The sequence below is a fragment of the Dermacentor variabilis genome, chromosome 1 (genome assembly GCF_050947875.1).
Source record: "Dermacentor variabilis isolate Ectoservices chromosome 1, ASM5094787v1, whole genome shotgun sequence".
NCBI lineage: Eukaryota > Metazoa > Arthropoda > Arachnida > Ixodida > Ixodidae > Dermacentor > Dermacentor variabilis.
In genome coordinates, this window is record NC_134568.1 from 91,388,205 (window position 1) to 91,405,750 (window position 17,546).

At 43.7% G+C, this 17,546-nt stretch overlaps 1 protein-coding gene across 1 annotated transcript in view; it reads left to right on the plus strand.

The window, feature by feature from the left end:
- Positions 1-17,546, plus strand: part of LOC142578668 (nose resistant to fluoxetine protein 6-like) — a 96,566-nt gene that overhangs the window by 63,913 nt on the left and 15,107 nt on the right. Inside the window, exons 5-10 of the mRNA XM_075688159.1 lie at positions 5,899-5,991; positions 8,022-8,187; positions 8,862-8,941; positions 9,012-9,134; positions 15,654-15,774; positions 16,613-16,799. Of these exons, the coding sequence (XP_075544274.1) occupies positions 5,899-5,991; positions 8,022-8,187; positions 8,862-8,941; positions 9,012-9,134; positions 15,654-15,774; positions 16,613-16,799 (770 nt within the window). The remainder of the gene's footprint in view (positions 1-5,898; positions 5,992-8,021; positions 8,188-8,861; positions 8,942-9,011; positions 9,135-15,653; positions 15,775-16,612; positions 16,800-17,546) is intronic.

Consider the following 17,546-nt stretch of genomic DNA (forward strand, 5'->3'; position numbering starts at 1 on the left):
TGGTGTGCTCTTGTTCACTTAGTAGGATTAGCTATTAACTTTGTGACGGTTGACTGAACTTTAGGTTGCTAAAAAATTCCCCTCGTGAATGTTGGACCTCCATGAATGCATGAGCCTCAGACGGCCGGCATGTGGCTGACCTATTAACTTTATTGTACGTATAGTTAGCTCAAACAATTTTTTCCCTATTTTTTCCCGTATGGAAGATACGTCTCCGACAAGATGGTACATTTTTCATGTTCAGTAAACTACGTTACATGACATTTCTCAGCCTGGAGCAGTGGAAAAGTGCACCAATGAATCAATTTAATTACTTCAATTTAACACCTAAATGTTAATTTACACATTAGCAATATCACAATGAAAAGTTTTCATTAAGGAGGCAGTTACACGGCTCAAAATATATGACGGAAATGAAGGTGTCCTACAAGGCGAAATCTTCCGTGAGAAAGCTACATACAACACCGGGAATGCTGCATTGTAGAAAGCTCCGAGATTTCGTGTACTTTCTGCAAGGACGTTTTTGGTATTCCACCTTTTTGAAATTCCAAAATTCTAGTTTCGGGTCACGTCCATGTGCTCGAACTCCGCAGGCTCCGCAGGCTCCGCATGAAGCACCCAGTAGAATTTCTCGATGCCAACAAGGGTGTTCAACGCTGATAAAAACTATACCACTTACTCATGCGGAACCGGAACTATACCCGTACCCAATATGTGCTGCCATATTGTAGCTCAACCTGAACCCGAGCAAAGCGATCGGTTCAGCCATCGGCTCAGAGCAGTGCGAGACAAAGCAAAGGAATTGTTCCGAACTGGTTTGGCTGGCAGTTCTGAACGCTTCACGGAAAGTGACTTGTTTCGCCTGCTTATATTGGAGGCTAGTCTGAGCATTCTATTAGCCAGTGTGAAAATATTAAAAGGCATCTGCTACCAAGCTAACTAATTTTTTCAGAGGAAAGCTTAAGAACTGTGTTCTTGAAGTATCCCGCGAACTTCACTTCTCTGCGTATGAAATGTTCAGTTACCAGGCATTGCAAGTGAGTGCGACATCTGCATGCTAAAGAGCGTCAACGCACGCTGCTGAAATGTTAATTAGCAGCCGTTTATAGGACCGAAGCGTCGCGTAGTGTTTTAGCGAATAGTAAAAAAAATATCCTTGAACCGATTGCAGCAGGGAAAGTTCATTTGAGGACTCTACCCACTGCGTTGTAATAGAAGTGTGGCGTCAGCCCGGTCACTTCGAGCACAGCCTGACAGTAGTATTGAACACCCAGGGTCGGTTCACTGTACGCACGTGACACCATGTTTATTTAATTAGTAAGCAAACTTTTTGTACAATTTATACTGCCGATAGAACTACGGACCTTAATTCGTGTAGTTGTCTAATATTTATTATCGCTATCAATTATTTGCTTCTCGGGCAAAATTGCGACTTATTTTTATTTAGTATTGCAATCCTTTATGTCTCCGATTTTGCACTAAATGGAACCACATTTCTCCAAGTGCCATAGCCATCACCGATAACACTTTTTCTTGAAAAAGTTATAATTAACATTGCACAATCGGGATACATCTCTATGCTAGCTATCACTGCAACTCACTTGTTTATTCGGTTACTTTTACAACGACTCCCTAAATAAAGCCATATGGCTCTGAGGCTAATATAAATCAAAATATATAAATGCATAGAATACCGCAGCAGACAGCCGTAGATAGGAATACGTGTTTGCGCAGCGGACACACGATTCCATCTTTCGCAGACACAACAATGCTTTTAATACATTTGTAAGTTAAAAAAAAAGCTATTTAGGTGGCTTGCTTTCCAATGAGCCGTTATTTGCAGTTAAAAGGTTGGGAATGTATTACGCACAATGTAATTCGTAGTAGTGCTCATGGCCTTGAATTCAAACTTGTAACGTGCGATGTTCGCGGCGCCAAAGACTGAGGGAAGCTTTATGTCGACAAGAAAAATTACACATTTCTATATGCTATCGGAGCTTTCTCGGCCGATTTCGACCAGGGACGTGCAAATATACAACACGTTACACTGTCGAACGAATGCAGCCGTTGTTTTTCGTTCATTACGCACTTTTTCATTTTCAGATACCATGAACATTACGTACCTTGCGTTAATACCGAAGACGCATGGACCAATTTGTTGCCGTCTCTGGGAGGCAATATTTAAGTGGTTTGAGAGGAACGAGAGACCGCTCTGAGGGCGTCAACCAACTTTTGTTAACACACCAAACATCCCGTTAGACGCGTAATGCATGCCGAGTTTGAAACACGTGTTACACTACACTTCGTCTGATAATATAGCATCTCTAACTGGAACATGCGGTTGTTCTTCGCGGGAGAGGTTGCTCGAATAGTGGTGCTGGGTTATTTACTTGCTCAAATCGGCAAAATTATCACGACTCTTTGTCTTTTGAGTATCTTGGGAAAGCTTACACCGGGCTTACTGTATTCTTTAAACATATACTCAAAATGCTATATTGGCGAGGATTAGAGGTAAATAAAGATGAATAAAGAACACCTCAAAACTTTGCTGTTTGCAAGTGACATTGCGGTCTTCAGCAACGTTGCTGATGCAAATCTTTCAGGACTTGAACCAGTGTAAGGACAGGCTTGAAGATTAATAGGTAAAAAAAAAGGTAATGTTTACTACAGTTTGATGAAACAATAAGAGCTCGTGATTGTAAGTGAGATTCTTCAAATTGCGCAGGAGAACATTTACACGGTCGAAGTACTCGCAGGGAACCCGGATCATGAGAAGAAAGTCTCCCAACTAATAAAGATCAGTTAGAGTGTGTACAGAAGGCACTCTGAACTTCTGAAGCCATGCACGGCGGCATACCGTGATCACTTAAGAGGAAGCTTTAGCTCGGGAGCTCCTTTCTAAATCACGGCAACGGAGAAATCGTTTTGCCCGGCAACCCCTGCACCAGTTTTGATGATATTTATGGCATTTAAAAGTGAAAGCTAAAGTCTAGGGACTGAAGGAAATGAATTTTTCATTTAGGTCGCCATTGTTTTTGCAATTTCTTGAATATCGCGAAATTGAAAAAAAAGAAAACTAAAGTATGAAGTGTACAACTCTAACTCAGCAACAGAAATACTGGCACGGCACTCTTTGGACATACGTGGCCCTCGCGCAACTAAAGAACACACATTCAATCATTGAACAAAAATATCCCGATTTTGTAAACTGCACCTAGTAACATATCCAAAACAGAAAACAATGATGAATTATACATTGCTTTGAAACATACCACTAATTTGTGAGTAGGACAATTTGCAACACCCTTGTAAACATTGTAACAGTTTCACGTAAGATACAAATGAGTATATCAAATTTGATCGCTCTGGACGTTCTAAGAGCCTTAAGATTACAGAACTGCGATGTCTGACTTTGGTGCTATGTTACAGATTTGTAAACATCGTGCTAATATTTTTTTAGTAAACTCCGATTTCATGCAACTAAAAAAAATTGAGGTACACAAGTCAAATTATGCTCCCTAAAGCCACTATAACTTAACTTACTCTGTCAAATTGAATGCTCTCTTTTTTCATATCGGTCCAGCGGTTCTCTCATAAGAGCACTTCTGAGTTTTACAAATATTTGAATAGCGAAATCGCTGTTGGCGCGGTGATAATGCTTCCTCTTAAAAGAAAAGACCACTATCTGTGCATTCACAATACTAACCGTCGGGGATGAAATTTTGATGATTACAAGGAAACTTGACAGTTAAGAGTGGTGCAGAAAGCGATTTAACGGGAAATTATTGGTGCGACGTTAAGAGACTGGAAAACGGTAATACTGATTAAAGATCAAACAGGTTTATCTGATATTATATGCTGAGATTAAGCGGACGATTAAGAGGGTGGACAGGTAACTGAATGCGGTAGAGCAGATAATCGCCGCTCTATTAGAGTTGCAGAACGAATGCCAAGGGTAGGGAAACACCAGCGAATGAGGATGAGGTGGTTTGTCAAGATTTGGATATTTGCAGGCACAGGATGCAGTCGGCTGACAGAAGACAGGGATAACTGGATATCAACCTATAAGAGGCCGTCCTCCTGCAGTGGACATGAAAGAGGCTGCCGGCGATGATGATTACATCATGCATGGAACATATACATGCCATACGTCCGATGTCGTGACACCGAACAGTAAAACAGGCCGTAAACCACGGTGGTGAGCTCCTCCACAGACAAGTTCCTCTTAACGTAGTCATGCATGGGTCTATAGGCAAACGAACCAGCTGTAATTAACGGCACTAAGGAGGAAAGAGACAGCAACAAGGCCGGTTTTATGACAGATTTATTTCCAGCTGGCTCCCGCTGCGACGGACGGGGCGAGGCATTGTCACGTGACGCTAATAAGAACTTCATGCCGACGGCAGCGCTGGCGTGTCAAGTTTAGGAGCACGAGGCCAATAATGTCTTATCAAACCCCGTAGTTTCACAGAATGATTGGCTTGAAGCCGCATTAGTTGAGGCTAAGAATAAGGTAATTGAAGTGTTAATTGGAGGAGTTCGAGTACTGAGTTATTTCATAGCTGTAATCTGTGAAATTTTTTGCCCCCTAGCGAAGCGAAGCCAGAAATGGTGAAGCTGTAATAGCTGAAACAGCTGAAATAGCGAAGCTGGAAATTCAAGATCGCGTGTCTGTAGAAGGCGATAAAAATGTTTTCCAATTAAAAATAAAAATAGACTTTATCCACAAATGCTAAAGTGAGAAAAAAAACTCGATAGACACTTTGATATTTCTAGTACATTAATCTGATCACTTTGCACATTGGTACGTAAATGTTGCTTCTTTTGTGTAGATACCTTGCTGCCTTTTACGATTTATTACCTTACTAGTAATCGGTTTAAACTTTATATAAGTTTGAACCACTATTATTCCTTTTTTTTTTGTTCAATAGGTAAACTCGTACAAAACCGAAACGTTCAAACATGGTAACCCGAACGAAACCGATAAGAGTTCCGGTTCGACTTTCTGAGGCAAACTATTCATTTCACTTCTCTTATTGCACCCGGAGTTCTTCGCTCGCCTCTTGGCAGTACAGGCAAACACAAATTTTGCAGCAGGAGCTATCCGGGCCAAAGACTTGGGAAAAGACGTCGCCTTCCAAGTGGTCCTAAACGCCTCGCTGTCCGTGGACACCTTCTTTCTACTAAGGTAAAAGCTAATAACTAACACCTCCTATGGTTAGCTCTCATGTGACTGTATATGTAAAACTCAATCAAATACCATGTAATAATTAGTAATTAGAGCCCACAATACAATTAACGAATGGCCACATTGGCCTCCTTATCACATCAGGGTTTGACGTAAAAAATAGGTGCTTTGTTATTCTATTATTGAACGACACGGTGTTAGAACCGTTTAATATTGCGAGGGGCTATTATAATGGTTTGATGTTCATTAAGGACCCTCCGTGGTTGATCAGTGGCTATGGTGTTGGGCTGCTGAGCACGATCGAAACCCGGCCACGGCGGCCGCATTTCGATCGGGGCGAAATGCGAAAACACCCTTGTGGCTAGATTTAGGTGCACGTTAAAGAACCCCAGGTGGTCGAAATTTCCGGAGTCCTCCACTACGGCGTGCCTCATAATCAGAAAGTGGTTTTTGGCACGTAAAACCCCATACTTTAAATGTTCATTAAGGGTGCACTTAAAGAACTTAACTTGTTTTTCGTCATGAAAACATTCGATTCGTTTTCTTAGGTGCTACATACAACAACCATGCTGTCTTAAAAAGGTTTACACAAACGGCAATCCAATATTTTTTCGATATCTTATGATCTTCTAAACGTATGCTATTTGCAGGTTGGAAACAAATGAGAAGTAACTAATTATACATTCAAATATGTTCGCATTCTCTTCCAGTGGACTGCTTCTCATGTTCGTTTGCTACGGAAAGATTCAGCAAGACAAAGGCAGATTTGACTTTTTGATGTACTACATACATCGATACATCAGGTAAACATTCCACACTTATGCAAATTCCACCCAAGTACACTACCGTACCTAACAACCCCCCCCCCCCCTCCGCCGCGTCCTTTTCTTCCAATTGACAAAGCGAAAAGATCAACGTGCGCAACCTGCGAGGGGCTAAGTCCACGTGATGCTGTTGATTGTCATGTGTGGCAAATAACCATCATTGTACGCTACCCGAATGAGTTATCAATTAATACTTCATCTGTTCACGTTCTTGTCCCATGCTTGTGTTATATGGTTACACATACATAGATCATTGCAAACATAGAATCTAAATTTTTTGGCAGCTCCGTATTTTATGTAACCTTTTTTTTAAATTGACACTTTCTTTGATTACCTTTCCTGAATTTGGCGTGGCTGGTTGGCAGGGTTTCTCGGTGCATAGGCCCCGCGAAGAGCCCCACCGCTAGCACGGGAGAAGCGTGGATAAGGGTGAAATGAAAGGCGCGGCATTGCGTGGGGCCGGGAAAACATCTGCGTGGGAGCGTGCTGCGCTGTAACTGGTTAACGCAAGCTGCCGTTAAAAAAAAAAAAAATTATGTCTCCGATGGCGGGATTCCTACCGGAATCCGTAAACACAGCAGACAAGCGACATGACACGAGGGAACAACAGCCTTAACCCTCATTCCGATGGGCAAGCCACCGCTTTGAGAATTGGCACGTGCGTCACGTTGTATAACAGCAATTCAGTCATATAACTGTGAGCGCGGTAGCTAGCGCCTTTTAGACGCTACGTGGCATTGAACCACCTTAGATATCGACCAAGTTACATAGTGCACCACTTTCGGGATCGGCTCATGTGGGCGGCAGAAAGGACGCGCCATGCCGTTGCGTGCTGTGCAACGCTGTCATACAAAAGCGGGACAAACACCTCCCGCACAGCCACACCTCACTACCGTGCCTGCACTGCACTGCAAGGCGCAGTGGTGCAACAACCGTATAAAACGACGACGTTTCAATTAGACAAAAAAATAAAAGAACGCAGAGGCAAGTACAGTGCAATAAAATACCCATGACCAAGGTCACAATATTCGCGATCAGAAGCTGCTAATTCGGCCGCAGGGCGCGCATTCATAAAGCAAATTGTATGGCTAGAGCGGAACAGACGCTGGCCAGCTAGTTGTAGTACAGCGAACATATTGTCAATGCATGCGGGCTGTCGACGACATACAGAGGTCTTAAAAGGATTACGAACGAAGTTGCGCGTGTTGGCTGGTTCGTGATACTACAGAGTCTAGAGACAACGCGAAGCAGCGCTGTCACCGGTGATGGTGGTGGTGGTGAGTTGTGGCAACAGGCGGGTTCAGCCTGGTGATCAAGGCCGCCGATTGCTCCGCCCCAGCGTCTCTTATAGTATCACTGGGTTGTTTCATCACATGGCCATCAGACCAGTCTCACTTAAGAATGCGACAAGGAGACGAAGTCCTTTTGCGGGCTATAACTGATCCTTCGAGGAACAGAAGGCATTGCAGGCATGGAGTTTTCGCTAGCTGCCGATTGACAAAGTCGTCGTGCCTGTTTAAGTAAATAATTTACACAGTTGTCGAATTTGAGAAGAAATGGCATTTTTACCGATTACCACGCAATACATGGCGCCCTCTTCCGCACAATACGTTCCAAAGAGGGGGACAGAAAAAAATTCACCCTTGTCATTACTAGGTTTTCTACAGGAAGGTTTGTGAGGTAATCGCGAGTACCGCTTGAGCGTGTACGTGAATGACCATAGTGAGTAAAGATTTGCAACAATGCGCGCCCAAACAGGTGTCAGGGGAACGAGGAAGTCATCGCCTACCCTATTTCATGCATCAAAACAATGCGATAAAAGGGACACATTTTACTCATTCGCAGAAGTACTATTGAAGAAAAAAACGAATTTATAGTTTAGAGTGGCAATATAATTACCTCAGAGAGGCTTTGCAGCTAGCAAGTGCAGCAGAAAAGCGGCCAGAAAGTGCAAGAGTGGCGCACAGTGAGTTCAACATGCGATCAACGCTTTGTTCCTTTCGCTACAGGCTGACGCCGCCATTCCTGATGGTGTCTCTCACGCTGATTCTTGGCCCACCCTGGATGAACGGTCCGATCTGGCATGAGACCGTGGACCGTTTCGCAGAAGGGTGCAAGCGCTACTGGTGGACCAACGTCATTTACATAAGTTCCTGGATGAAGACCCAAGAAGTTGTAAGCATCACTGATTGTCACAAGAAGTACCTGCTCGTAGCTATCGCTGTAGATACAGTAAGTCAAGAATCGCGCTCTGGAGGCTTGCTTTCTCGCGCACACGCGCGCCTATGCGCCGTCACAAGAGGGTGACAGGGAAACAAACTAATTGCTCTTTCCCAGTCTGAATCAGTGTCTCTAAAAACTTGAAACGGACTTGCTATAAAAAAAATTTGTGCAACTTCTTGCACCACCAGAACACTAGATGAAACAGAATTCAGGTACGCTTCCCCTGTTTATTCTCATCTGTGCCTGCTGGATATTGTCTGAGACATTTTCGTCTTGCAATAAAAGAAATGTAGTTTTTTTTTCTTTTTGATTATATGCCGTTGTCGCAAGAGCGCTGTCTGAAACTTTACTTTTTATTAGCTTTAATATTGCATTTGATGTCCATGCTTTCCATACACCCTCGTCGAGTGCGCAGGGCCAGTTACTTGCCCACCACTTAAAAAACGCTATTGTGTTAAAACTGCATACGAGCCGAAATTGAATCGTGTTAAGTGATTTGTGGTTAAAGTACATGCGCAAGAGCGATTCACCCTGCAGGACAAGTGTTCAAGTCACTATAGCGGTTGTAAGGCCGCGTCCTCACTCATCCTTCGCACTGCCTGATTCTCTCTGCTTGCGCGTTTCAGTGCCTTCCACATGGCTGGTATCTGTCCTGTGACATGCAATACTTCATCATTGCCCCAATCTTCTTTATCACGCTTTACAGGTAAGTTCTGCGTTTTACCATCGCTGGGGTGCATCATGCATGAAAACTTAGTCGTCTACTCATGATGCAGGCGGCCAGCCCTTGGCCTGGGTCTCATAGGTGCCTTCGCCGTCGCCAGCATGGTCGTAACAGGCCTGGTCACGTATACCTACGACTACGGTCCAGTCGCACTATTTTCTATACCGGACGATGAGTAAGCCTTCATTCACATACTGTTTTTTTTTTCTTCGCGCATGAGCTAGTCTGATTATATATGAGATTTCGCAGGAAACAGCTTAAGCAGAATTGTCGGTATGCCAGACACGTAAGTGAAACGTGGTATCGCGCAAAACACTGAAGCTGACAAACGAGTGATCCCGGGCCCGTATTCACAAGAAGCTCTTCAGCTAGAATTGTTCTTAAGAGCAAAATCTAGACTATCATGTAGCAAGACGCACAATTTTCCGAGGTGGCTGGCCAATAGCAAAGAGCACTTACGAGCGAAAATATTTGTAAATTCGTGCCCTGAATCCCTGAATATGCCCGTGAAGTATGAGATGCTGAGTAAATTATCTCCGATGGGCCGTAGGTCTAAGCTCGCCGAGGGCTGATAGCTTTGCGTGCGCTGTATTCTCGCCGCTTAGTTGGCGTTGAAGCAGAGGCAGCACAAAGGTCACTTCGCTCGTTGCTGCTGTCGCTCTTACTCACGCCACCGTTTCGACAGCGAGTGTCCGCGGTCATCGAGCAAGATGTGTTCATTTTTGTCTGTGCGCGTGTGACACCATGTTTGTTAATTTAGTTAGTATGCGAATGTTCGCAAGTTGGTACGGACGATAAAACTACTATTCTTACTTCGTATAGCTGTCTAATAATTTGCTGTCACGATCAAAGCTTCGCCTTTCTGGCGAAACTGCGACTTTTATTTTAATTGCTCCGTAAGGGCGGTTTAATCACAATACGTACAGCCGTACAAAGGATACCGTGTTACACTTCCGGCGTTTTCGTATCGCGAGCAGCATGCACGAAGCAAATTAAAGATTGCGATGACATTCAAAGCCACTTCGTGTTGCGGAGACGCTTCGTTTAGTTTTAGGAATATGCAGAGCGTGGTGAATAACCTGGAAGGCAGGAAAATGTGTATACTATCAGCCTCCGAAGCCAACGTTAAAGTGTACATCATTTGCTACGTAGCGTGGCAAAAAACGCATAGAACTGCATGACACAACGGAATCTGAAGTACGAGTTTTTATTTCCTTCATTTGCACATAGATGCTGATGGTACATGCAGGATTCGGCAATCTACCGCTCCGTACAATTGCACTTATAATTGCAGTTTTCTGGATTTGTTGAATAACAAACGACATTTTCTAACAAGCACCATAACCAACCAAACCGCGAAATAGCTTTATCTGTGATTTTGTTTATTTATGCAATACCGGCCTACAGCTCCTTTACAGGCATTACAGTAGGGGGAAATACAGAACATCAAGCGCAATCCTTCGTGCAATATGAGTTAGAAATATACAAAATAGTACGAAAAGTAAGCATAATTATCAACTAATTATAGAAACTATTCGCATGCAGAAAAAAAGAGAAACATAAGTAAGGTCGCATCAATCAAACAAAATATAAAACCTGTCATTCGACATACATCAACTACTGAAGATGATAGTATACTCCATTCCCGTACTGTTCAAGGGAAAAAAGACATCCTGAATAGCTCTGTGTCGCAAAACATTTATCGTACTTTATGGGTGTGGTCGCCCCGAGCTAATACATAATAAGGTTTCAAGTGTGCACTGTTGCTTGTCAATACCAACTGTTGTGTGAAAGATAAGGTGAAAAAGTTTCAAACGAAGTTCTGTCTTGCGATTTTCAAGAGGCTACAATTGCAAATTATTCTTTGCTTGTGTAGCAAAGAATAATTTATAATTTTCAGTAACAAATATTGTAGCTAAATTTTGTACTCTTGCAAGGCGTTCCTTGTCACCAATCACCGGTGGGTCCCAACGTCGCATACATAGTATAACACAGACCTGCCGAACGTGTTGAACAGTCGGTATTTATTAGCCATACTGAAATTTTTAGCGTTGCGCCGTAGAAACCCTAATGGCTTGCCTGCACTCGCTATTACACGATCAACGTACTGATGGAATTTAGGTCAGTGGTAAAATAAACTCCTATTATATATGTACAGACACTCGGGATAATGCAATATTATCTAAAGTATACTGAAACAAAAATGTTTTTTTTTCTTGCGAAAGGGCATCAAAACTGTCTTAGCTGGATTCAAACTCATGCTCCATTTATAACACCACTGAGCAATGCGGCTGAGATCTCACTGTAAAATGCGGCAATCATATTCACAACTAATACGCTTGTACAAAACGCAATCATCAGCGTACAATCCCAAATGTGACAGGGCTATTTCACAGATATCATTGACAAATAAAAAAAAGTAGACCCAGGGCTAAGCCCTGAGGGACGCCAGAAGTAATGTCTCTTCTTGATTACTCAGCACCATTCAAAACTGTATACGTACTGCTTGCGCAGTCTTAAGCATTCGGCAATCCATGCAATAACTTATTAATAATATTGTAGGTATTAAGTTTCCCAATTAACAAAGAATAGGATACAGTGTCGAATGCCGTCGTGAAATCTGAAAATATTCAATCTATAGAAAATCGTTCGTCCATAGCACCGCCAATATCGATCATGAGTGAATTGAAGTATTTGTGTTGCACAAAACAATTCTTTCTGTAGCCATGTTGAGAGAGATTAAACAGAGAATACCGATTCATATGTGCTACAATACCTGAATAAAACGTGCTCTGAAACTTTGCACGCAGCACACGTTAAAGAAATAGGAGGATAATTAACTACACCACTTTGCGGACCAGATTTATGAACTGTAACCACTGCACGAATCTTCCAATCACTGTGCAGGGAAGCTTCTGCCACTGTTCTTTCAAAGAATATTTTCGAAAAGGGATCTATAGGTCGGGCACAAATTTTAAAGACGTTTTTTTAGTTAAACCATCAGGTACTCCTCCTTTAGCAGCATTCAATTTCAAAAGCAACAGTTCTATGCCACGTATGCTGATAACGACGTCATCCATATCACCCATCGTGGCTATCAGTTCTCGCGGGGTACTTCTGTGGTCATCGTTGCTCGGCATCACAGCAGGAAACATGGAAGAAAAATATTGATTAAAGTATTCCGCTTCAACTTTTGCGTGAAAAAGGACGCCGTTTCTAGAGACAAGTGACGCAATAGATGTTGCCTCTTTTCCATTTCTTTTCACGTGCTTCCAACATTGCTTGAGCTCATCTTTGATTCTCAACTGGATAGATGCACTAAAAGCATTCTTGGCTACACGAACTGCGTTCTTCATTTCTGACGTAATTTCTTTCAGCTTCTTCCTGTTATCACTTGACCGCGCTTGGAGAAAATTATGATAAAAACTTTCCCTTTTTTGTGCAAGGCTGCGCAAAACTTTCAAAAACCAAGGCTTACTTCTATTTTGTCTTTCATTTAGCACGCTACACAGTATAAAACGCTGCCGAAGCGCTAGAATCTTGTTTTTGAGGCAATTCCATAAGTTATGTGTATTTTTATAATCAGCTTCTGTTGCATAAACGTAATACCCATCCGAACCCTCATTTATTTTATCAATCAGAGATTCCGAATAGTTATACACATGTCTCGCCACACTGTGCGCAGTTTTTATATGTGTAATTTCTATTTCAGATAAAACAGCACTGTGGTCACTAATTCCAGGAACGACAAGCGTAGAAATTACCAGTTGAAGTTGGTTTGTGAAAATCAGATCCGGAGCATGAGTTCCTCTAACTGATTCAGACACTATTTGAGATAGTGCGAACAAATCAACAATGTTCATCATTTTCTGACACAAGCAACTTTCCCGTGTAATGAGTGAGCCCTGATCGTTCCACACAGCATTTGGAAGATTGAAATCTCCGCGTATAACCAGGTTGTCCGCCCGTACCAATTCAACTGCGGATCTCAACTGCCATAATGTATCAACAGAGGAATCAGGTGGTCTATAAAAAAATAAATACACTCAAGGCACGTTTGTTGGAAAGAGTCAACCCACAGGAGCCTCACATTCTCTGATAGGAAAGGGCAGCTGGACAGATGAAATGCTTCTTTCTACCAATATAACAACTCAGCCACCTTGAGAATTTCGATCTTTTCTGTAACACGTGTAACTGTGCGGAAATACCTCATTATCAGCTGTATCATCACTTAGCCAGGACTCTGTACCTAGAATCATGGAGGGCTTAATCAAGTGCACCAGCGCGCTAACGACGCCAACTTTATTCTTGATACTACGACCGTTTATGACGAGGAAAGAAACATTGTCATCGGTAGATCGACGTGGTCACTTCTGGGAAACAGCTTGGTTTAACTCAGCATTATAGACATATTTCGGGCCATTGAACAATAAAGTATCGTACCGAAGGCTAACTTCATGGCCATCCTTCCTACGATATTTCGCAATATCCCACAGCTGTTTTATTTTCCCACGTACTACACCGGAAAAATCTTCAGATATAGCAAACTGGCTATTTTTCAACTTTCTGGCGTTCTCTAATATTACTATTTTTTCTTTCCATGAGACGTCTTCTTCTTTATGGGGTTTAACGTGCCAAAACGACTTTCTGATTATGAAGAACGCTGTAGTGGAGGACTCCGGAAATTTCGACCACCTGGGGTTCTTTTGCATGAGACAAAACGAGTAAAACTTGCTATCAGTGGATGATTTTTACCACTCTGATACCTTCCAAGGCGGTGCGCACGCCCAATTGACAGGTTACGTAAGCCCAACTTATACTCGCACAGTACGAGAATTTTGCGCTCAGAATCTGCACTTTTTTTCAGGATTATCGCTGTCATTGATGCCATAGAAAACCAAAGTGCAACGCCGACTCTGGCTTTCCAGATTGTCAACTTTTTCCGACAACGACCACAACGACTTGATCAATCGATGGTGGTGGTCACATTGGTTCTTGCACTCGCTGGCGGTAGTACAAAGATGATTAAAGTTTGATAACCTTGCTTCTAGTGATGTAATGCGTCCGCTAAGGTCATCTATGGCATGCTTATTTTCTGTCTGTGTTACTTACATAGCCATAAGTTTCGTCTTAATGTCTTCCTGACCTTGAAGCAGGAGGTGCGGTTTTTCCTTAGTTGTGGGTCCCAGGTTAATTTTGACGTCTCCGCACAAGAAGAGCAAAAGAAAGTAGAAAGCGTAACGTCGCAAAAGACGGAAACGGCATTTCAGCTGTCGCCTGAGTTTGCAGCATTTTTGTACACAGGACACTCTTTGGGGTGGAACCGGCAAAACAAAGACCGAAGCGAAATGAGACAGTTTTGTGTCGCTAACCTGGAAAAACAGTAAGAACAGCGTGAGCGGCATCGTCGTTGCCATGCCGGTTCCGCGCCCCAACGACGCACTGCAGATGCCTTCCTTAGGCTGCTCGGTAATAAGCTTGTAGCCATTCGTAGCACTGTCCACGTTCGTAGACTAGTACAGAACACTGACCGAACTCCGCTAACCAGCCACAAAGTCCGCGGCCACGTCCGTCCCGTCGAAGGTGAACTGTCGGTCCACCGATGAACGGCAAAAGCCTATCAGCTGCGCCGCAGACAAACAGACATGCACGCAGGCGAGGAGCCCAGCGCAGCCTCGCGGGGCGACTAGAAATGACCGCTTGCCATCGCGTGTTTCGGCGCTTTCGCCATAATTCCTCCTTTGGCGAGTTCAGATAGATTCGACGTTCGTGGTTACCTAACCACTTTTGTCTCGTAAATTACACGATCTGAGGTCTTTTAGTGCCCTTAGGACAACAAAAAGGGCGTCAAAATGAAGCTCGCAACAAAAGAGGTGCATCAAGTTAGCGTAGAGATATGTGCGGAGCAGTAATAATGCATGATTAGCCCGAAAGGCTGAAATAAAACCCAGATGCGCTCGTCCAAACTGTGCACGTCTAAACCCGGAAACGAAAGTGTAACTTTACTCACCGAAAAATGTGGGTCCACCCCGAAGATCTAGAAAGAAAGAAATTAAAGAAAAATAAAGGTTAAGCAAAGTGCTCCATGTAAGAGTAAGACGGCACTAAGCAGGATAAGGGGGCGTAGGTGAAGTTAAGGCGCCTCAACAGAGGTTGGCATCGAATAAGGAAAGACAAGGTCTTGTGGGGGAACCTCTGTTCCCTTCTGAATGACAAACATGCGACAACAAACCACATTGTACACCATTGCACCCCGGAAGATCTTGTCTTTCTTCTATGTCAACCGCTGTTGACTTGCCTTTTTTATTTGTTATAGTTAGGCTTCAAGATTGTCTTGTGACACAGCTTCCTCTTTTCTTTCATTGCTTCACGGTCAGTTAACACAAAACAACTATTGTGAAAGTCCGCAATGTCTCAAAGGAGAATCATGAACGGAAACAATGGCTTTCTTCTTGTGATTCGCCTCCTCCAAGGTAAACTTCGTCCTTAAAGGGGAAACAAAGTCGTGGTTACCTGAGGATGAAAACGATTTATTTGTTTACAGATACAAAGCTTGCGAGAAACCAGACTCATCGTCCGTGTAGGCTTTTGCCACAGCTAGGTGATAAGCTTAATCCCGGGACACCTTCTAGTGTCAAACATAACATGACACCTAGAATCATGTTGTGGGTCGTTATGACGTGTTTCTCTGCAGAAACCTGAACGCTTTCCTGAACGACATCGCATTCCGTCCGTACACGCATTTTCCATCTTTCGCCGTCGGCCTGTTCCTCGGATACCTCATCTACAAGTACAGACAGATCAAGATTAGCAGGGTAAGTGGCGCCGCATGCATACAAGAGCCGATTCTGAGTGTGTTCGGCCAGAAGTGGCTCTGAACTTCCTATACTTTACATATTTCCTTATGCAGTGTTTTTACATTTTTTCTTCGTTTCACCCATAACCATTCCGCGATACGAGAGACATGTTATAATCTATACTGCATAGAGATCTTTTCCTGCCAATACGCCTAGCATGCTATACTCCAGAGGACACGGGCAGTGCATGAAATGAGGCATTCTTACATATGATATGTACACCTACAGGCCCACAATATACAAAAGAACGCGCGGTAACAGGCAACTAGAGTGTCTGGTTAAGCCCTGTGTCCCAGAGGAAGACTAAGACCACTTTCTCTGCACGCGAAGCGCTGCCACAGCTACTCAAAGGTCCAAGTACGTGGGGCAACACAAGGGACCTCCAACGTTATTATAAAGTGTATTTTGGAGTACTCTTGAGGCTGCAAATCGCTTGCAGCTGCATAAAACATCGCACACATTACAGAGATTACGCATAAGCAATTCCCCTCCAGTTTCATTTCAAACAAGAAATATAGCGATATTCAGCTGAATATGGTGTAGACACGTGTGGTCACGCATTGTACAGTCACTCGACAAAGGAAAGATTACCACCTCGCTCGGAGACCACTAAATGAATGATTGAATGAGACGCGTATTTGGACGGTGGTTAGAATAAAGTCCTACAGTAAGAGATCGACATCAATAGGGCGATCCAGCTGCGGCGTGCATGGTCATAAGGTTGCCGCGGAGCAAAGCATTACGACGTGGGCAATGAGATCCTAACTGTAGCCACCTATTGGGGATGTACTCGCAGCGAATACAGCTGGTGGGCTGGCTGTCATCGGTGACCACGGGACTGACCCTCGTGTACGGCGTTTACGAATGGAACGCCTATTCACCGCCAGGGCCTTTGCTCAGCGTGTTATACGGTGCCACCAGCCGCCCCGCCTGGACATTGTGTGTCGCCTGGGTCACCTTCGCCTGCGTCTCCGGCCACGGAGGTGATTCACTGTGCGCGACACCTGTGCGCAGCTTCACAGCCCTGCTATACTTTAGCCCTCGTTTCACGAGCAGTGCGAAGTTGGAGCGTGCGGCAGGATTTCGAAGTGTATTTTTTTTCATATTGGGAAGATATAGAAGCAAGGAAAGGTAGGGAGGTTAACAGACGCATGTCCGGTTTGCTACCCTGCACTGGAGAAAGGAGATAGAGGGACGAAATGAGAGAAATAAGTGAGAGAAATAGCAGTATAGATGCATGCACCCGATAAGATGCACAACAAATCCATAAGAAGTCGCAGAGAGTTGTTGACTGGAAGAAGTCCAGTAACGCTTTTGTTGCAGTCCGCGCTAAAGAGAAACCGTCATGGTTCAAGGATATTTGCCTCTGAACGGGGTCTTGAGTCTATGCTGTTTAATCCGGTACTGAGAGGGCGGCGCTGGACGTCGTAACGGTAGCGAAACACAGGAAGCCTTGAGTAGTACCTTCAGCCCTGCTAGAGTCACACATATAGGTGTGTCACCCATTCCAATGTGGAACGAGGATAAGCGTTTTGCAAATACCACCCAGAGCTAAAGGTGGCTTAACGATTCCGCATCTCAGTTGGAAATTCGTGATGGCAGTTTCAGGTTTGAAGACGATACGGTTTATGTTGACGACACTTCCGAAGTCGATGAGACGACCAATAAGTGAACATTACAGTTGAGCCAGGACGTAAAGTTTTCTGGCAGCATCGGTTCTCGATAGAAGA